This window comes from Phalacrocorax aristotelis, chromosome 2 (assembly GCF_949628215.1).
Source record: "Phalacrocorax aristotelis chromosome 2, bGulAri2.1, whole genome shotgun sequence".
NCBI lineage: Eukaryota > Metazoa > Chordata > Aves > Suliformes > Phalacrocoracidae > Phalacrocorax > Phalacrocorax aristotelis.
The window spans coordinates 23,173,852-23,195,809 of NC_134277.1; the positions used below are offsets into that span (position 1 = coordinate 23,173,852).

At 40.3% G+C, this 21,958-nt stretch overlaps 1 protein-coding gene across 1 annotated transcript in view; it reads left to right on the forward strand.

Annotated features, from left to right (window-relative positions):
- CUBN (cubilin) overlaps positions 1–21,958 on the forward strand; it is a 156,338-nt gene that overhangs the window by 50,810 nt on the left and 83,570 nt on the right. Inside the window, exons 28-29 of the mRNA XM_075082729.1 lie at positions 7,185–7,344; positions 16,898–17,079. Of these exons, the coding sequence (XP_074938830.1) occupies positions 7,185–7,344; positions 16,898–17,079 (342 nt within the window). The remainder of the gene's footprint in view (positions 1–7,184; positions 7,345–16,897; positions 17,080–21,958) is intronic.

A 21,958-nucleotide genomic window follows, 5' to 3' on the forward strand; every position in this document is an offset into this window, starting at 1 on the left:
GACTCATGTAGTTGCAGCTGGATTCTTCTTTCCTCTGTTCTTCTTCTGTGTTCCAAATTTTGCTGGAAAGCCTGGCCAGCATTTGGGAGACTGTCTGTGCAATGAAGTGGCTTATCCCACTCAGCATGATGAGGCATCATGATACAAAATTATGTGGTGGCTGGAGAAACCCCGTCTGAATTGGTCAAATTTTCCCCTCATCAAAGGGGAGCCCCCAGCCTACTCAGAAAAAAACACACTGGACTTTGAGGAAGGTCTTGTCCCTCCCTTCCCCATTGTTCCCATGAGCAGGCGATTTGTTTTCCTGAAAGCCTAAGAGGCAGGAATATTTCCCTTTTTTCCCATCTTCATTTGCAGAGACATAGCTGCAGCTCTTCTCAGTTGCCGTAGTTATGCATGATGCAAATTTTCTCAAATGGGGGGATTCCCAGAGAGGATCCTGCCCTCTCTGGCCCCTGACAGTGTCAGTGTGATGTTGCTTACACTGGAAGTTCAGTTCATCTGGGCTGGCAAAGCATGGGAGGAGCAGCACTCAGCCCTGCACGGGAGTTAGCAGCCTTGCAGACTGCTCAGACCCCCCTGGGCTTTTCAGAGCAGGCACACCATCTCCATCCCCTCCCTGCCGCCGATCGCTGTGTCACTAGGCACAGACCCATCTCTCTGTAAGGAACTTTTCCCACAGTAGAAGCTTTCTGCTGAAGAGTAACTTTGGAAATATTATTGTCCCAAGCTCAAAAGTAGTCCTGCTCCCTCCACCATGAGTGGATTCTTGCTGCAGAGGAACCGCCTCAGTTTCTGAGGCATTGAGGAAAGCAGACACTTTACCAAAATAGCTGCGGCCTTGTGACCAGGCATGTGTGATCCCGCTACCCCAAGGGTGTTGATCCTCAAGAAGCCCCTTGGTCAGCAAAGGCAGGAAATCACTTTGTGGACCCATTTGGATGCTGGCCATGACAGCAAACCTCTGCCTCTACCTCCGTGAGAGGCATGGGGTCAGGAACAGGACACTGGGGCAGCCTGGGTTTGCTCCCGGCAATGGAGCTGTGATCTGAGGTAAAAGCACCCCAGTGGTTAGCAGAAAGGCAGGCTTTTTGGAGGCACTCTTGTGCTGGACTGCCTTGCTTCTGACTCAGCCTGCTCTGGGGCTGGGACCTTCTCCATCCAGGCAGCATGGTGATTAGGTGGAGGTGCTTTCCTAATATTGTGCTGAACAAATAAGGTTTTGAGTGCAGGTCTTCGTGTTGACGGACTAGGTGGATGTCTCCTAGGCATTCCTTTCTTAAACAGCAGTTGTTTCTTACTCCTATTTCAAAAACAATTGTAACATTTCATCCAAAGATACACCCTGCATTTCTTACATTCTTATAATATATCCAGAACCTTGCTAAAGAAAATTATTATTTTTGTATCATTTGCAGAAATAAACCTTTCCTCAAAAGACAGGAATGAACAGATTTGCCTGTAGTTAGAAATTCTTCTTTTCTTTGAGAAGGTGCTAAGTAGTAATGTAAGACATGAAAAATTCTTTTAAAAAAATACCACTGCAGTCCAATATGGAATTTAACTTTGCTTGAAACTTTCAAAGGACTCTGAGTATTTCAGGCTCAGGTTATGAGACAAAACATAGACTCAGCTACAACTCTTACTATTAAAAAACTACACATCTATACATTCCATATGTTAGATAAATCCCAGTGAGATTAACCAGTGTGCCTATATGTCTAGTGATGCACGACGTCAAACTCCATTGGACTATGGAATAAAATGGTTAATTAATTAAAGTGTGTCATTGTTTGGAGACAAGAAAGTTGCCTGTGGTGGTCAGACCAAGGAGTTTTATCAAAGGTCATCTAGGGCATAAACATGTTTAAATAAACATATTAAAACAGTATTTAGAATGAGTTCTTAAGGGGGGCTTTTCTTCTAGCAGCAATTGCAAACACTTCCCATCACGCAAGCTCAAACATAACCTTATTTTGTTTTCCTGTTTATGCAGAAATAACAAGACTCCACACAGTAAATCACTCAATGTCTTAAGCTGCCTTTGCTTCTATGAAAACTATGTCGCTGTAGTGCTAAGTTAGCACAATGTGCCACATCCTGGAGCTTTAGTTTGTTGGGTTTTTTCTCGGGCTGACAGACCTGCAGGTTCTTAAGCTTGCACTCTAGCTCTTCTGGAAGGAAATATGTTGCTTGGAAATGGATTATTTTTATTTGTGTTAATTCTTGCTTTAATAATTAATTATGATCTCACTTCAGAGTGCATTCTATTACTTGGATGATGATGATTATATTGTCTGGGTTTTGCTTCATTATGTTTTCTGGTAACATTTGTTGCAATTCCGTCAGAATTTCCTTTTCAAAAAATGGCTTGTTCAGGAAGAGCTGCTCAGATACCTGTAATCACTGCCTCTAGTGTTTAGATCAGTCAGAACAATCCCATATCAGGTTTCCCACTTCGAAGAGGAAAGGGATACTTGTGTGTGTCAGAGTAGCTCTTTGGAGATGTCCTAGAGGCTCCCACAGTGGGTGGGGCACTCACAGCTATGCTGTTCTGATCCAAGGTGCAACCTCCTTTCCGGAGTTCTGCAAGTACAGACCAGGGCTGTTGCTGCTGGCCACTGTAAAAAGGCCTTTGGGCTGCAAACTATTTGTTTCAAGACTCAAATTGACACAGGTATTGATATAACTACTCGTAATTATATAATGAATTAATGACATCTGAGAATGGGATTATTTACAGTACCATAAAGATGAGAACTGTCAGTATTCATAGGATGGATTTTCCCCTCATATGAAACTGAAAGTTTGTCTTTGAAGACTCCATCATGTCTTGATTGAGACTGTGTCGTGCCTAACCAATGAATTTAAGCAGCTTTTTGCCAGAGCAGGTTAGGCTGGAGGGGTTCCTTTATAATTATTTTCTTGATGAAAAAATGTGCCTTTTCACAGTAATAAAGTTCTCCAAGAGAAAATTGAAATTTTGCCCTAAAAAAAAGAAATCAGTTTCCTGCCAGGAATACCGAACAGATGGAGTCCCACTACCTGTCTGGAAGGTTCCTGTCAGTCTTACTTTGCAAGAAGGAATAAGCTTGACAAGGTGCTTGGCTAGAAAAAAGTCCCTGCTTCAAGTATGCCCAAATGGAACACATTCAAAGTTTCTTTCCTTCCATTTGTTTGAGATCTTTATTTCTTTCCATGCAGCAGAAACTCTATTTTCCGGTCAGCTCCGTCCTTGAGCCCTTGCTCCGTTTCTGGCAATGAGCTTCTCTGTGACACAGGTCATGCTGTTTACTTTGCTCCTCCAAAGACAGGGTAACAGCTGTGGCCTCCAGAGCACTGTGACTGGTGTCAACAACGTATTTCCAAGATGAAGATTTAGAAAAGCCAAAATGTAATACTGGTGACCATGGTGTCTCCTCTGGGAGAGCTACCTGAGCCAAACCCTTCCTGCAGCCTAGGCTAGTCCTGCTGTCCCAGCCCCACTCCAATGTACTGCGGATGGTTTTCAGCTGTCACTTTGCTGCAGGGCAGTCCCACAGCTTGATTCATCCCTTAGAGAGCTAGTACCTCCCCTTTGTACTTTTGTGTCAGCCTATACGCTTGCTCCTGGGCAGTCTGATAAGGAGTTTCTTGTAACTGTTCTTGAGCCCATGCCTAAGAATTTGTCTGAATGTACTGCATCCCCACCTGGGCCTGGTACTGGGGTACAGGCTGATGAAATGGAGCACTCCAAGTGCTGCTGGGCAATTGCTTCAGTTAAAGAGTGGGGGCTAGGGATCTGAACATGTGTTGCAGCTGTTTGCGTGTTTTGCTTGTTGGATTGTCTGCCAAAATCATCATGAAGCCCTTGATTTTCTGATGGAGGCTAAAAGGTCTCAACAAATAAATAAATTACAAAACAAATATCTACACAGAAAGGGAGCAAGCGCTTTCTTCCCAACGAGTAGCTGGGAGGAGTCCAATCCCCAGTTCCTGGAATAAGTAGGTACTGGAGTGGCTAATAAAATGCCCCAAAATTCAATTGTCTTGCACAGCCAAGGGAGTACCTTGCCTCATACAGCCTAGGGAAGAGCCTTGCCTTGATTTGCAGCAGTTTAGGATAGCACAGCTGACAAAGCAGGCCCTTAAACAAGAAACGCTGTCTCAGAGATCAGAAAAGAAATTGTGGCGCATGAGATCTGCGTTCAGCTTCAGTTTCACTTGCCCATATTTGTGTGAGAGCAAATGTAGTTTGAGAAGTTCAAAATGCCCTGTGAAAACACACAGCTGTTCCCTTCATTTAGAAGTGAAAGACAGCTTGAAAAAAACTTGCTGTAATTCTAGCAGTCGTGGTCTGCCTCTCTCAATGAGTTACAGCTGGCCAGGCACTCGAATTTCCTGCGAAACTCTGCTGTGAACCCAGACCCACGGGGCAGCGCGGCATGAAGGGATTGCCATAGTAACCATTCTTTGTGTCTTGAAAAACTGACTGACTGTTTTCAGGGAAAATTACATAGAAATGTGACATTCGCTGTCTTAGATAAAAATAACACTCCCTTGATGAATCAAAGTTGCAGGAGACTCACGAAGGTTGGTTTTTTTGTTTGGATTGGAAAGTTTATGGGTATGATTTAGTCCATAGTTCTTTAATATGGCTTTTTATTTGTAATCACTAAAGCTAATGGCTGGACATTTAATATGTATCTTAACGTAGTTTTTGCTTCTATTCAGAGCCACAGATTCATGATCTCCACATTGATTCATTTTTCCCCATTCATATTTTTCTGGTGTGAGATTTCCATGGCATGAAGCCACAGAAATATGAGTAGTATATACCACAAAGCTGTCAAAGGAAATAGTACTATTAAAATCTATTTGGGACTGACTTTATTTCATTTTGCTGAACTCAAGCAATAGAAGAATGTGTAAAGCGCTCAGCCTGGCTTGGAGGAAGGTCATAACTATAATGCTCCTTCAAGCTTTACATTTCGAAAGAATACGGATGAATGCTCAACTTCTTAACATCTGATCTTTATGACAATTTCATATCTATTACAAACACATCTGATCAAGACTTTGCAAGAACTACCAGCAATGGGTCTGCAATTAGAAACTTTCAAATTTTCTGATTTCACCTAGAAAAATCATACCAAATAGTGATAGTTCTCAAGTTCCAATACACTTCTTATGCTCTGCACCTTTCTTGGCATTAGGCGATTGAAAACCAAAAAACATTCAGGGTCACCAGCCATAAAATAAGTTTGGATTATTGCAATAGAATTTTTCCTGCAATTTGTCCCTAACTTCTGGCTGAACTACATCTAATTTATTTTTTATTAAAAAAATACTTTCAAACTAGACTGTCTGCTTGAGGATTTGAAACCATTTAAGTAGATTTCTTGGCCCCAACTATGTCTTAAATCAACAGCAAGATTTCTGAAGGTTCTGCAAGACCAACATTTTGAACAGAAAAGCTGAGGGCTTAGTTATTCATTTCCATATGTAAGTCTGCTAGAAAATGTGTGCAAAACTTAGCAGCTAGCATGGTTAATCAATATTTACTGTAATATCATACTTCCATACTATGAGTGTTGAGTGTAGGAGAATTCTTAGTGGAATCAGAGATATTTGGAAAAGAGATAAATAAGAGATATATAAATAAGAAATAAATAAACCTTGGCTGTTTTTCTAGACATCATAGATTTGATTCTTTGCATGGAGAAAACTTTACACTTATGGCTTCAGAACAGAGAAAAGTTTTTGCTGAAATTCTGAAAGAGGCATGCCAAAAATTCGCAATGAGAATGTTCAGACGTGGTTTCTGTGCCAGTAATTTGCTGGGTTGTGTTGAGAAGATATGCTCTGTGAGACAGAAGATCAGATGAACTGTGGCAAAGTGATAATAAAAGAACAAGGGTTGCTGTTTTTTTAAACTTTGAGAATCATAGTAACAAAAGTAGAAATAATAAAGCAACTCCTAACTTGACAACAACCGGCAATCTAGTATCATAAGTCAAAGGCAACTGAGCTAAAATGTCTCATTTTTTACCAGTTTTGCAAAAATTATATGCCTCAACCCTGAAAAACAACACTGAGCATTGGGATATTTAGTGAGGAACATAAATGCATATTCAGTGTGATTTACTGGATTTGAAAGAAGTTACAAATCTAGAATTTGAAAGACCCTTTAAATCTGTTTGGAGACAACTAATGTAAAAAGGCTTAAAAGCTGTAAGCATCCACTATCATCCCATCAAAATATGTATTAAGTGTTTTCATTTAAGTGTCAGTATATGACTAAGTTCGGATTTCAAGATTTAAATACAGGAATTTTTTTTAGTGTTTTATTTGTTTGGGGGTTTTTTTTGTTGTTGTTGTTGTCTGTTTGTTTGTTTGTTTGTTTTGAATGGTGATGTTTTAAGAATAGGATGGAGGATTTCTCATCTGTGTTTGGGGAACAGAAAGATTTTTCAGGCTGACCACATCGGCAAACACATTGTCAGAATACCATCACGTAGAATATGACTAGGAGATCGAACAGAAAGTGTTCCTAAGTACAAAAGTTCAGAAAGCATGACTCAGTCCACTCCTTCTCCAAAGCAGGATAGTAGCATAAGATCACGAAACAATAAACAAACACATGTGAAGTTTACCTTGTGGGTAAACTTGTGGGTTTTGAGGATTTACTTTGCTTTTGGTTTTCAGTTTCTCCTCACTGGTCTGGGAGGCCCTGGTGATGCTGATTGCTTGGTTTTCTCCAAGTCCAGCCAGTCCTGAAATCACCTGAGTGCAGTCTTAAAGAAGTGAAGTTGTAGACAAGAGTTGTCACTGAGGGGTTTGGAGGCACTGAGCATGTTAGATGCACAGCCAAATCAGATCCATGATATTCCCTTTTTCTTTCTGATTCAGTTCATTGCCATTTGCTCTTTATCTTCTTCCCCAGCAACCCCCAATACACACCAAAACAGAAACAGCAAAACCTTCCTTCTGTACACAGTGTGCAGCCACGTTTAAAGAAAGACATATTGCATTATATTTGCTCATCATTTCACCCAAATCTTTCCACGCTCCCCAGAGCTCAAAGGGTGGCAAAGGTGGCCAGTGCGAGAAGTATCACTGATTTTTCTTTGACATCCTGTACTAAACGTTAAGAATTGGAAAGCGGCTTTTTACTCACTGGGATATTTTTTGTTTTATTTCAGCTCTATGATGGGCCTGATGAACAATCCAACCTGATAGGCACTTTCTGTGGACAGTCTCTTCCACTGGCAGGGAGTACTACAGGGACCAGCCTTCATGTGGTGTTTTATTCTGATGGACTGAATGCTAGAAGTGGGTTCCAGATGATGTGGCATGTTAATGGTAAGTTAACCAGGTTTCCTCTGGGAAGGTATGTTTCCTTCTTTCCTGTATGTGTAATGGAGTCCCAGCTTATGCTACTCTGTCAGCTAAGTAGAAATAACCATTACAGCTCTAAAATATTGCATTTCCTCATAATTCCTCAAGTGCTTTTCCAGTGGATGTTTTTGCACATGCACACCTTCAAAGATCATCTGATCAAAGACTGAGAGCTGTTAGTGAAACATGCTTTCATTTGTAGGAATATGCACAGGGATGAGGGGCATCTGCAGAATTTTTGTACTCAACAGGAGATATATGCTCTAAAGAGGGGAATCATGGGTGACTTGGGTTTTCTAATGGGAAACACTCAGCCCTCAGTTTGCCCCATTCTGATATATTTGTGTTTTCTGTGCAGGCTTCTCTCTAGTTTTATTTGTTTGGTGTTTTTGGGTAGCATGTTCACTTCCAGCTGCCCCCCACCCCACTTGCCTGCATGAAATAACATTGGCCAGGATGTGCTTTGGGTGTTTTTTCTCTTGTTCTTACATCACAGTCACAGGCCTCATTAAACAGGCAAGCATGAACACCAATTAAAAACAAATCTGTTAATGACTGTACAACTGCAAACTATGTTTGCAGTTTCTTCATAAATGTGGATACAAATGCAACTTTTTCACTCTGCTTATTTAACATCAGTATTGCACTGTAACAAGATTAAATTGTGTGCCATTGTACATCCCATCAAAGCGGATCCAACCTTGAAAATAATTAAATCGCCACTGTTGCTCTGTCTGTCTAATCAGTTCACACCATTCAGCTTTGACAGCATTGTAAAGCAGCTGAAATCGGCTGCAGAGGCCCCACTGTGGGTTGCTGAGGTGTACGGCATGCTATACATTGTTTGAATAGGAGCTCCTCTGCGCTACCACAGACCGCTGGCGTTTGCGGGCTCCCAAAGGGCTCTTGTTGACTAGACAGTGGTGTTTTGCATTCAGCAGAGGTCAAGGAGCATTTCTGGGCAAAGGAGGGACATATGTGGGAGGAGTGAGATGCGTGGCAGGAGGCAGCAGGGGAAGTGCTGCAGCACAAAGGTACGTTCTTGTGCTTCGAGGTGATGTCATTCTGGGAACTGCACAAAAGAAGAAAAAGTGGAGGCTTTTATGCACAGCCAGATGACATCAGCTCCACACAGTAGCCATGGTGCTGGGTTAACTTGCTTTTCTAAAGCTCTCAAAACTTTCCAGAATCTGCCTGCGTGGTAATCACTCTAGTGCTTTCCCTACACGTCCCCCCTCAGGCATTTCTCGGTCTCTCCAGCCCTCTCCACCCACCTCCCCCACCCTCCACTCCTCTTTTGCACTGACACATTCACTTCTGTGTCAGCCAGCACTGCCCCTCTGTAGTTCCTGGACACTAAAATGCTGCCTAACGCTGCACAGGGCCTGGATTGCTAACATGGGGCTGTGTCTGAGTGGCAGAGCAGGATTTGTGCATTCAAATCGGGCTGGCTCCTAGGGAATGTCATTGCTGGCTTAAAACGTCACAGCTGAGACTCCTGACAGCCTGTAATATGAGTGCAAGTTCCTCCAGGGCTCACCACAGTCATCTTTTTGTTCATTACAGGCATTTCCATTTTTCTCGATTGGTGTCATGCACAAATGTGGGTATTCCTCTTACACTTGGTGGCTGCGTTGTCTGGGCATATACCATTGCCCTACAGTGGATAAAGTTAGATATGTTCCTGTGGTCAGGGTGATATATTTGCTGCTCCCTTCTGAAAATCTTTCAAATGCACAAAAACACTCAGTGGACAAAGTCCCTTAGTCTAGGGGAACTCATCATCGGGAGATGCAGCTTTGAGTTGGGTATTTCAGAGTGAAGCATTCAGGTACCCCCTTCCCTGAGGGCAAATCCCTAAGAGAACCTAAACCTGGATCTGGTAACATCTCACCTGACAAGAAAATACCAAGTCTATATATATTGCTGAGGGAAGAGCTTTTACTTCTGCTCAAGTGACAAATGTGTACTCTAGAGTTCAAGCTGCTGTGAACTATTTGTCAGGCTGTCCATGTGCTCCTTAACTGTCAGTTGTGAAGCATCTATGAGATATACATCAAGGACATTCACATGCTTTGGTGGTAAAAGAGAGCAGCACTTATATTTGCCACCACGTGCCTGATACAGTTTGTTTGAGATACGCTTTCCAGCAGTGTTGCTTGCGATTATGAGGTGATCACAAAAAGCCAAAAGCTAACTTCATTGATAACTGGTGTGAAGAGCTCCTGCTAGTACACACAACACAAATTTGAAGTGTTTTGATCTGAAACATTTGCATCTGATCTTTCCAGTTCTTGAGCTGCTGTTTTCAGGTGCTGAATTGCTAATCTGGGTTAGTGAAGGAAACCTAATCTTTAGGCTTTCCCAAAGGCTACTGATCTTAGGAGAATGCTGTTATTTATGCTTAAAATCATCCTATATAATTTTAACTTGGATGGAAAGCTGTAGTGCAAAGAATTCAATTTAGAGTGGTTTTGGTTCTGAAATAACACTGTTCATCTAAGGGGCTTTCATTGATGAGGCTGGATTTAGAATTGGTTTGGCTAAACCACTAATTTTTTCTTCTGCAGCCAAGGCCTCAGGAGGCTTATTCACCAGAGGAAAGCCTGAATTTGCAAAAATTTGCTTGATCCACTTCTGCTGTTTATTAGGAAGCTTATTACAGGCAGACATATTTTGGAGTTTATTTTTGCCCTTTCAGAAAGACCAAACTCTTGGTAACAGTCTAGATGTTGCAAAGATGGCATGCCAAATGAATTGCTTTCCTTAAAAAAAAAAAAAAAAATCAGAAGGCCAAAAGGCCAAAGGTCTCTCAGTGCAAAATTACACCAGTGACAACTGTCACTATCTGAGAAGACACATATTTCCTAGTCCCGTCACTTACCTTATTAAGCAATGTGCATGTAGGAGCTGACTGCTTTATATATACATCAGCATTTCATTGGAAGCTTACTCATTAGGCTGCTTGACTGTCAGTAGAGCTTATAAATGCAACTAAAATTATAAATGTATAAAATTATAAATTCAACTGGCTCTTCTCAGCATAGTCAAAATTTGCACCCAGTATTCTATTTTCTGTGACACATTAATTCCCCCTGTAGAAAAGAAGCAAAACACACTGTTGAGAAAAAAGAATTATGTAGCCCCAGAGTATTGTATTGCTTTTTTCCTTCGCCATCACCTTTTTTCTGTTGGATTTCCCTAAGAAATGATTGATGGACAGGGTGTGGAGAAAGCTACTTGATTCATGAGAATAAAAGTTTTCATTAGTCTGGGTTTGTGTTTTCAGAAGATGAAAACTATTAAAAGGCATACAATAACTAAAGAAGGGTTTTCAGTATATGTGTCAGATAAAATGTGAAATAGTTTGTTAGTTCCTCAGGGAAGCATAACAAGAACAGATATTAGATTAGAATGCAGAAGCCATTCACTGCAGACATTTGCCAGGCATCTGTTAGGACTGCTGGAGAGAATATTGTATTGTAGGTCAATGAGGGACCTGAGGCCCAGATTTCCTAAGCCTGAATCATAACTCTGTCATTGATTTCTTGTGCAGCCTTTAACAAATTGCCATATGTTCAGTTTTCAAAAATGGCTATTCCTTTTCAGTGTCTTTCTGCTATATTAAGTCTAAGGATGCACAGGGTCTGATCTTTTGAAGTCCTGAGTAGTTGTTTTGAGTTGTGGATGCTACCATGTTCAGAGCTGGCTTTTTGTATTGCAGTCAGGCTATTAAAAACATAGATATGTTCTTTATGAGAGCTAAGGATTAATTAATTTCTGTTTCTTCAGCAAGCTGGACCTCCCTCCACCTCCCAAGCTAATATATAAGAATAATGGCCAAAGTTGTCTTAAAATGATTGTTGCTGGACAGTTCAATGAATGTCTGAAAGCTAGAAAATGGCTTTTTTTTAAACACTGAACACTGTCAGCTGATGTGGGAACTGTGGCCATTCAGTGTCTTGGAGGATTCAGCTCCTGTTTAAATGCCTAAATTTGCCTTTAGGTCTCTGGGTCCCTGTAGTCTATCTTTATTTATTAACCATCTTACTGATTTCAGATTGGAACATGTTGAAGAAAATACCAGAATTCAGGAGACTGATGGAATTATAATAATCAAAGCTGCAGAAGTGATTAACGAATCAGAAAGAAGAAAAAAAAAGTTTCTCACTTGAATTTTTATTGTCTTGCATAAGCCCTCGTCACAAAAATGATCCCACTTGCTCCATTGGATAATATTCCATGAACTAAACCTACTCAAGAGAGCAAAAGATTTCAGAATCAAAACCAAGTTGTACTTCACACAAATATTAGTGTAGTACAGGCCAATGTTCATACTACAGGCTCCTTGGAGCTAAAATCAGTTAACGTTTACTGAAATATTTCACTGTGAGCACAACAAATGGAACAATTCTGAATCCTTTCATTTCCCCAACTCTGATTTTACAGGAACAGTGCCAGTTCACTTTAAACTTTTTGGAAGGGATTCTTCTAGCATGTGGCTAAAACATAGCCATGAGTAAATCTGAAAACCTTGCAAATAATAGAGGTTTCCACAGATTACTACTTCTCTATTCAGCTATAATTATTTATGAGAATAGGGATTCTTTGGTTAATGAACACCATCTGCTAACCAGACAGGCAGTAATACGGAAAGACATCTATAAATCATCCCTTCCACAGTCTTCAATGACTACTTAGATTTTAGCCAGAGGAAAGCAAAGACACCAAATGTATGCTTCCTGAGCTTTCTATTTGTTGTCTGTTTTCCTAGCAACTAACACCAGGTTAGGTAGTTGTTTTACGCATTTTTCAAGGGAATTCCAGAACCTTTACGCTACTAAAAGAGTATCTCCCCTCCCTTTTTTTTTTCTCAGTTTAACTGCAGGAAGTTTCCAAAATGACTGCAAGGAGATCTGCACAAACTGAGCCTGGGCCGTATGCAGTTCAGCTGCAAGAAGGTTTTCCACAGTGCAGCTGTCTATATAGCTGTCCACATACGTTAAGGCCGTGTATTTCTGTGCTGAGAAAAACTGTAAAAGATGTTTTACTAGAAACAGAACGGTTTCAGATTATTCACTATTATCTCAGTGAGAGCTGAAGTCATGCAGTAATTTATAGGTTCTGATTCCTCATTTTTATTTACCCTTAAAGACCAAATCTTTTTTACTTTGTTGCCATAAACAGCACAAATTCAATTTATTTGAATAGAAGCAAACTCTAATCTGATGTTTGCAGACAAATGTAAAAATTGAGAGAAGGTTTTTGTTCATTTAATGGTGATGCCAGAGATGGGGGAATTTTAATTAGCTGAGCTGATTACATCATCATTTAAACTTTTCCTATTTCAATATCTTAATAAAGTAGGCAGGCTAATTTATATGGAAATTATGTTCCAGGTTAAATCAAAATGTATTTCTTAGCTGGCTCAAAAAATAGGAACAGAATCAGTACATACAAATGCATGCCTCAAAAAAACAAAGCTGGCATTTCTCCTGTAGTTTTCCTTTTAAATGCAAAATCCATATATATATTCACATATATTCATATATGTATGTAAATAAATATGCACCTGCATCTAGATGTACATCTTTAGCCTGAACACCATTCATATGAATGTAATTTGTTTGATAAATTTTCTGATTATTTTAAATATCTGCCAAGGCAGATTTCAAAGCCTAGTATCAACATCTTAAGGCAGGGAATCGGTCTTCATAGGTAACACACACAATAAGATAAATACTTGCAGTTTCATTTTCCCTGATGGCTTGTATCTGTCATCCAATCAAGGAAAGGGATAATGCTACAAGAAATTTGTGGCTAATCGAAATGGGGAGGACCCTGAATATCACACAAAGAAATCAGGGATCAAATTCCAAATTCACCTTTTTAAAATACTCAAGACAAAAAATTTGTGAATAGTAAGGACCCATAATGTTCCAGGAACTAAAATATAAGCTGCAAAGTTGGTGAATCAAAGTTTGCTTCTCATTTTGAAACAATATTCCTGGACAACTCTTTTTTTTTTTTTTTTTTTTTTTTCTCTAAGGCTGGGCAAGTCTTTCACATACAACCTTTGTAAACATTTTGAAAAGTTTTTCTATCATTTTTTGAGTTTTTCTCATTTTGGTGTTCCATAGATGTACCAAATGAATTTAAAGGCAGGGACATTTGTTTTGGTCTCTTAAATAGTTCTATAAATATTTTGTTAAAGTCATCTAGCATATATCTTTTCAAAAATGTACAACAGAACTGATTCTTAGCTCATCCATGTAAGAGCAGAAACAGAAGATACAGACTTTCTGCCAGGCGGCTAGAGAGTTCAGAGACTACGTTTCTGCTGTGATACAGAGGTTTCTGCTTCTGTATGCAGGTTAGTCAAAATAGTTCAGGTGTGAAGTTCACATATCTGCAAAGATCAGTTAATCCTTTTTTCAGCTATTAGTCAGTGAATACTTAGCATAAACTCAAGCAATTTCTGGTCTGTTTGCAAACAATTAATAAATGTTTGGCAACATTATTTCAGCATATTTATTATAAGAAATTAATCACAGAGATCTAAAGTTTACCTCCATTTTACTGGAACATTTAAAAAGAAAAATTTATCTTTTAACAAAAAGCCTTTTCTGGGAACACTTGTAGTTGGAGGAATAGAAATGACACATTAACAACACTGATGTTCTTATTCATGTGCTTCACATACTTGATCCAGAGATTATCAACTGAGCTCAGAGAAAATATAAACCACTCTGGAGAGGGAGCATGAATAATCTGAATGCTACCTGCAAGGGTTGCGTAGAAAGAAAGGTCTGTGCCTCAAAGCACAGCACACAAGATTTCCACTCATCTGAGCCATTTTGGGTTTAAATAAAAAACATGTCTTTGTCGCTATCAGGAAACTTAGTAGGAGAAGCTGAGTCATAACTGCCTGTTTAGTTTTAAAATGTTCCCAGCTTTCTTCAGGCTGAGATAAATAGCACTTGGCTTTGTTCTCGCCTGTTGAAACTCCCCTGCCTCCCTGTTCCCACCCCCTCAGGAGCCAAGCCATCAAGTCTGTTTGTTGAGAAATCTTTCTGTTTCCCAAGTTGGCGAGGCAGCTTTCCCCTCCTGAAGTCTGTGGCTGTGCCATTCCTGCTGCTGAGGGAAAAGAGTAACTCACCCTGCAAATTCAGCTGTAAGGCTCCCTGCCTGCTGACACCTTTTTTTTCTCCAGTTGTAAAAACCCAATGACTTGGTTTCTTTGAGGAAAATTAGGCCATCCTCTGACAGCGCTGGGAAAAATAATGGGGTGGTGGGTTGCACTGAAGCTTTCTTCCTCTCTGTCTCTCTGCTGAAATATTCATGGACATCAAAGTTTCAGGAGCTTAACATTTACCCACCTCATGGAGTAAGTGCGCTACCTTTTTCTGTTGTGTTTCTCTCTCCAGAGGGACTGAAGGCAGGATTGGTTTCAAATACATTTAAAAGCTTCTTTTACTCCTTGATTGAGACATCCAGTGGCTTGACAATATAGCTTTGTGGCTGCAGGGCAAACCACCTCAGGGTTATGGAGCGTCCTGAGCAGCAAGGTGGGGAAAAAGGGAGAACTAAGTCTGTGCCAATTCACCTGTGAGGTCAACTTCACCTGTGTAAAGGCTTTCCTGGGTTGTAGCTAACTACTGATCAGTTGTGGGAATTCTTGTGTTTAAAAGGTGGTTTTCTAGTGAGTACCGGCTGATGGGCTGACAGAGATCTGTTACATTGCTGGCATGGCTGGAGATGTCTTCCTCACATCCGCATTTAGATGGCTCTTTTTTAGTTTAAAATTGCTTCCTATTGCTTTGCTCCCTTTCAGATCTGCTGCTCACTTCTCTCATAAATTTGTATTTTGCAGTCCTAAAAGTCCTAGAGCCACCCTTCAATAACCACAAGTTTGTCACAGCAGGTGTTGAGGGAAGTATTTGCATTTAATTGAAGATCTTCATTTATAGCTTCCTGAAGAAAAAAAAAAAGTGTTAAGCAGAGCAGTGGCCAAAGATACCTTGTCAAGTTGCAAATCATGTATAGACTTAGTAAAGATTAGTGGAGTTTTACACATCTGCATTGATTAGTTGAGCAGGTCAGAAGGGTAGTTTATTCATTTCATGTTATAAAATATCTCCTATAAATAAAAGTTCTGATACAGATGCTATTTACCACATCTGACACACTGTAGTATTTGCCTCTGGGAATATAGAACTCATGGTTTGTTAGACAGTTTTCTTAAGTATTTTGGGGCTTTTTCTGCTGTGTGACAGAACCTTCCCTCTAGAGATGAAGCCAAAGAGATTGCTGGAGTGTGAGCTTTACTTACAAAGCTCGAGTGACCCTGTAAAAGCTGTGTAAGCAAAAGATTTGCTAGTGCCTAAGTGAAGCACCTGGGGGCTTGTAATGTAGGGAGGAAAAAAAGTGCTGCTGGAAGGCAGAGTGACACACATGTAAAATCAGATCAAGCACACAATTTCCTTGCTTTCTGCATGTGACAGATATAAACAGCCACCCTACTGGCTTTTCTAAAGGTGAGGTTTCACCATGAATGTAGCTGATCTAAATCTGCCCTGGCACTGGGAAGGCCTGTTGTGCCTTCACACCCTGCTGACACCGGCACCTGGGGATGGAGTCAGGGAGAGCATCTTCCACAGAACTCAACAAAAGGGGGCGAGTGAAGCAGTTGCCACATATCCATAAAGCAATGATAAAACTGCAGTCTCAGGTATCCAGCTGCTTTGTGCTGTCAAACCAGGGCCTGCATTTGATCCATTGTTTTGCTTTTTTTTTTTTTTTTTTAAATCTAGCTCATAATATCCAAGAACTTAATCACACAAGGGGCTGGGGAGTGAGGTTAGGACAATAATGTCTTATCTGAAAAGAAAATACATAACTCTTCAAACATGGCAAGTCTTACAATTGCACAGTAAAAATTCAATAAAAAAGAACATTAAACCCACCAAATGTCAAAAAACCAGTTTATCCACTGTGACTTGGTGGCTTGTAATCATGCTTAGTGGGCTGAGCGAATTGCATTGTCTTTAATTTTATGATTTCTAAAGCAGTGGGAAATGGCATTTTTACAACAATAGGAAGCGTTCCCCGTGTTAACTTAGTTTGTGTATTAGTTGAGGTCAGTAACAGCTGAGGATGGATCTGATTCAGTTTTCTAGAACTGATCAAAGTTAGAAGCCAACACAAAAAATGTCACTTTTTTTTTTTCTCTGTGTCTCAGTTTCTTCAGCTGTTGAAGCAGATGCTGAGGTATGGCGAGAAACATGCCAAAATAGGAGATGAAGTGCTTACTGCATGGGCAGTGCCAGCAGTTCCAACTTGCCGTTCCTGAGTTTCTCTTCCCTGCTAGACCTCGGTTCCCTGTGACAGAGCAGACCCTCAAGCCCACTATACACATTTGTGCATGAGATGTGTGCTAATGCTTGTCCTCGTTGCAGAGTTGTTGAAGAGTTTTTCCAGAGCCGCTCACTGATGGGCTGCTTTGCTGTGTTGTCAGGTTGTGGAGGAGAACTCTCTGGCCCTTCTGGTTCATTTCTCAGCCCTGGCTACCCCAACAGATACCCAGGAAATAGAGAATGCATCTGGTACATTCACACAGCACCTGGTAGCAGTATTCAACTCACCATTCAGGAATTCGACATTGAATATCACCCAAACTGCAGCCACGATGTTTTGGAGGTAAGAGCATCAGATTTACTCCTCAAAAATACACAAGTTACATGCTTTTCTGTCTGGAGCAGTTGATCCCAAGAACTTCAGGAGCAGAATAAATAATTCTACTGCATTTTCCCATTTCTGCTCTGGTTACAGTTACATTCCACAGATGTGGTCACAGAAGCCTCTATGCTCTTATTATTTTTTTCCTTTTATGCCTTTGGTGTCTGTATACCTTAATCAATAATGGTGCTAGGCACTGTACACTTCCTAGCAAGAGACAAAACTGCTTTGAAAAACTCAGTCTTAAAAAGTCCACCTTTTACAAAGAACTAAGCGTAGGGTGCTCTGCCATGGAGATAATATTTCCTAATGTAAAGGAAGATAATGGATCACTGAGGGAATAACTAAGGTGAGACTTTGTGTAGGACCTTCCAAGGAAGTGGGGAGGTTTATAACCCTGAGTGCTGAAGACTGTGAAGAATCTTTATACTCAGAAAATGAATAAAAGAAAAGGCAGTGTCCTAGTCAGCTTAGGATGGTGGAACAAGGAGAAAAGGAACCTCGCTAAGGGTTTACTGACCTTTAAGAGACTTATAAAACTGGATGGTCCTGTTACATAAACATCTTTGTGCTCATGTTGGAAAGCAGCCAGGTGACCAATCCCAGATAACAGATTTGAATAGACTGACAGTGCAGGAAGAAGGGATAGGAAATAATTTCAGGAAGAAATTCTTCAGAAGTATAAACTTTCTAGATCTCTTTCCTCAAAGACATTTGAGGTCACTAATGGAGCTACAGTTGTGGGGTCTTTCAATGTTAACACGTGGGTGACATTTGAATGCTTTTGTAACGAACCCAAGATTGATTAAGAGATCTTGTACCACTCCCCTGGGGCCTTTCTCCTCCTCTTCTCCTGGGTAATGTGATACGTGACCAGCATACAACTAGGCAGCTTTCTGTCCAGCACATACACATATCACTGCTGCCTATTCTCACCTTTGTAGCTTTGATTTCTCCAGCCTATGGTCCTTAGTGCACACTCATCAACAATATTCCTGAAAGACTTAACCCACATCTCAAAGTAGCTCCTAAATATACAGTTGCCAAATAGGTGATTGCTAAGCATTTGTATGAGTAGAGGAGATGTATAATTTAACTCCAGCCTTCTGGCTCTGGAACAGGCTTCCCTAGCTTAGCAATAAAGTGGAAGTCTTGACCAAATTGATGCTGTACTTTGAGTATCCTGTTGATTTTGGAACTTCCGTAGGATCGGGGTGTAAGGAACTTGTTCCTTGAATTAGTAACATTGGCAAGTACGATTGTATGTCACATTGCTGACACCAGTGCCTGTGAGTAGGTGACCTGTGTTGGCTGGTTTGGGTATTGATGAAGTCTGTTGTATGGCAGCTTCCATTGTTGCTTGTGCCTAAAATGACTAGGTTGAAGCTAATCTGCCTGTAAGCTTCAGTTATGCATCTGTTGTCCCAAGGAGTCAATTAAACAGCCACAAAATCTAAGTCTACTGTGGTTGACCGATTTTTGAATAGTGCAAGGACAATGCCTACATCTGCAGGTGGTCACCCAGGAGCTATCACAATCCAGTAAGAGTACAGATGGCTGGCAACCATTTGCTTGAGAACTTTTTTGACTAGTGGGAGAACTGGCCTAAAACCAATGAGTGGTTTGCCAGACATAGCTAGTTTAAATAAGTTTTTTTAAGAGGATCCTACAGTTTGTTGCTCTGTGTCCCTGAACCAGATATTCACCTTAGGTTTTGAGTTTTCTTTATTTACCATTTCAAACTTAGTTGCTATGCTTTAATTTTTTCCAGCCTTACTCATTCATCGGCACAGATGCCTACCTTGCTGTTTGAACTTCCCTGCCTTCCTGCCCTCAGAATTGGCATGCCTCTGAGTTACTTCTCTCTTGATCTTGGCTCATCCAGTTCCCAACACCTGTCTCTGATCTGCTGACAGATAACCTAATGTAAATCAACTTATTGGGGAAAATTTGTTCACGTTTTAGGGCAAGATCAAAAGTTCTGCCTGGCAGTGAACAGCTTCCCCTGCCAAACTGCAGCATTTGGTGGAACTTTATGTAGCTTGCCACATACATATTTTCTTGGTTTTGTTATGAAATTACACATTCACAGCATTATTGATGCAGTCTGCACAGAATAAATGATGACTCAGCTTTAGTGGGAAAAAAAAAGAATGTTAACCATTTTCAGGAGCCACTCTGTCTTGTAATCTTCTTTCCTGTAGCTGTCTACGTATGTCTGGGCTGAAAACCACATGCACAAAAAGTGTCTAATAGTTTGAAAAGTTTTAGAAAAAAAAAAAGGTACCTGGTGTGCCTTTGACACAATGTGTTTAAGTGATCACTAAGGTTCCAAACTTCTTCCATTCTCACATTCTCTTCCCCAGAGTATCCTGTCTACCAATTCTTCAGGTTTTGAAGTCTGCTTTTTTTCATAGTTATTCCACTGATTTCACTTTTTCCTTATCTCTGAATACTGAGTTCTACCACTTCTTGTTTTCTTTCAAACCAAATAACTTTCCAGTTTTAAGAGGAGGTTAAAATCAGTAGTAAAGTAGCTCTGCACCCTACTGTCCCTCCCTGCCCTGTTAACTACCTCTACTCTCTGAAATAAGAAGCTGCCTTTAGAACATTGTGATAAATTGTGTTCTTTTCTATTGCTTTTCCAAAATATATTACATTTATAACTGTAATCTTAATTTTTACAATTATGTAAATATTTGTAATGTAATTATAACAATTATATAGTAATAAAAATTCCCCAGTAATCACAAAACTTGCTCACCTGGATGCATTTAGCTTTTGCTTAGAAACGCTCTCATGCCTTTGACCTGGCAGAGGATTGTAGGAAAATTCTAAGAGATCTTTTTCATAGCAGCACCTTTGCTGCTAACTTCATTTTTATACCATAGTTTCTTGACTATTCCTCTTGCACATTTTTCTGAATCGTATTTGTTCTTGTAAAATGCAGCAACTGTCTCCCTTCCCTTTCCATTGACAATGCCTCCCAAACAAGCTGTCCCTTCCATGTCAGTATCCCAGTCCTGCCATATGTTTCACCAAGACTGTGCAATAACAGTTACATGGCTTCTGCATGGTCAAGAGTTTGACAAATTCTCCTTTAATCCTCCTCCTCCTTTTTTTTTTATGACACTGTTGCACTCTGTCTTTCTCTCTTCCATTCTTTTTACTAACATACAGAAGCAAATTTTAAGTTGTCCTTCAAGGTGTTTTCTAGAAATGTCATGGAAATAGAAGCCATAATTTTGGACAAAATGAAATAACTAAAGACTTTGTTTTAATGGCTTCTATTGAAAATACATACATAGAGAAAAATGACGACACCTACTTTGTTAAATTATTACATCTTTTCTTAAATGTGGACCAGATTTTTGTAAACTATAAATATATTCTGCCACAGCAAGATGTAGCTCTAAGCTGAAAAGGAAGGAATCCTGTCAATCTGTTGCACTTCCAAGTCTTTATTAGATGCTCTGGTCTTCTCATTTAAATATAAAGAAACAACAAGTATTACGATAATTCTTAATTCTCTTTCAAAGCTGGGCTCTCTCTTTGCTGGCAGTTATATCTGAACAGGGATCAGTTTTATTCCCAGAAAAATCTGTGTCATGAGGGTGACCAACCACATAAAACCAGCTTTCTGTTGCTCATAACTCTGGAATGCTGACTGTTAACAATAAATGGAGCTAACGGGGCAGAAGCAAACGATAAGAACAGATTAAAACCATGGGCTTTATGGCAGTGTCCTGCATCCCCGCTGTGCCATCCAACATCATTTTATCTCTGGATCAGGTGCTCTGGTCAGACTAAATGTTTTTGTTTTTATTTTTATCTGTTTGCAGCTCAGACATCCTGTGACTCTGTGAACCACGCCCTGGAATTCATTCTTTCCATCCATTCTCTTTTCCCTCTTCTTTTTTCATGTGGTAACTGTTGGTTTTCCTCTATGTAGCCAAAAGTAACATTTTATTGTTTTTTGTCATGGAAACACTCTAACTTGTTTTTGTTCCAGCCCCTGTGAAAGCATCTGATTAATTGAACTGGCATAAAGGAGAAAAGAAAATATACTACTAACCCTAAAGAGCATGCCTTTGACTGTGCTTTTTATTTTGAAACTGCACAGAAGGCCGTTGCCGAACAGTTAACAATATAAAGGAGACCCACAAACCTCAGATTTCCATCAATATTTCTTCCCCATTCTTAATTCTCTTCCAACAGGCCAACTATAAATGTTCATCATAGGCCAAGTTCATTTCTGAGGTAATACTACAGAAATCAGCAGGGTTTATGTCAGAGCTGGGTTTGGTCCCCTTGCCTGTGGTGTGCAGATGGCCCCAGGGAGCACTAGGGATGATGTTAGAGGCTGGTCCATGGTGCTTATTAGATGCATATTAGAAACTCCTGCTGTTTCCTCTGCCACATAGCTTCTCTGGGCTGGTTTAGATGATTAAGAGCATGTGTTCCTGCTAGATCTCATGCTGTGGCTCTGACTCAGGGAGTATGCCACAAACACATCTTAAAATTCACATTTTGAACAGACTTCTGACAAATGCAGCTATCATTGGGCCTCACAAACAGCCAAGCAGTAACATTTTGCTGAAGACACTGAGCTTCCAGTGGACAAACATGCTTCTTCCCCAGGCTGTTACTGCTTCATTACAGATTCTTAATCTGAGCTGTAATTTCATCCATTCTGATTTCTTCTGAATGCTTTGTGATGATCGATTGAACAGAGGAACCGTTATCCATTCAAGTCATGCAGCCTTCCTGCAGAATGCAAAAAAGTGCCGTCTCAGTCAAAATTGAAATGTTTAAGCTATTAAGCCAATGTAATCAGCCA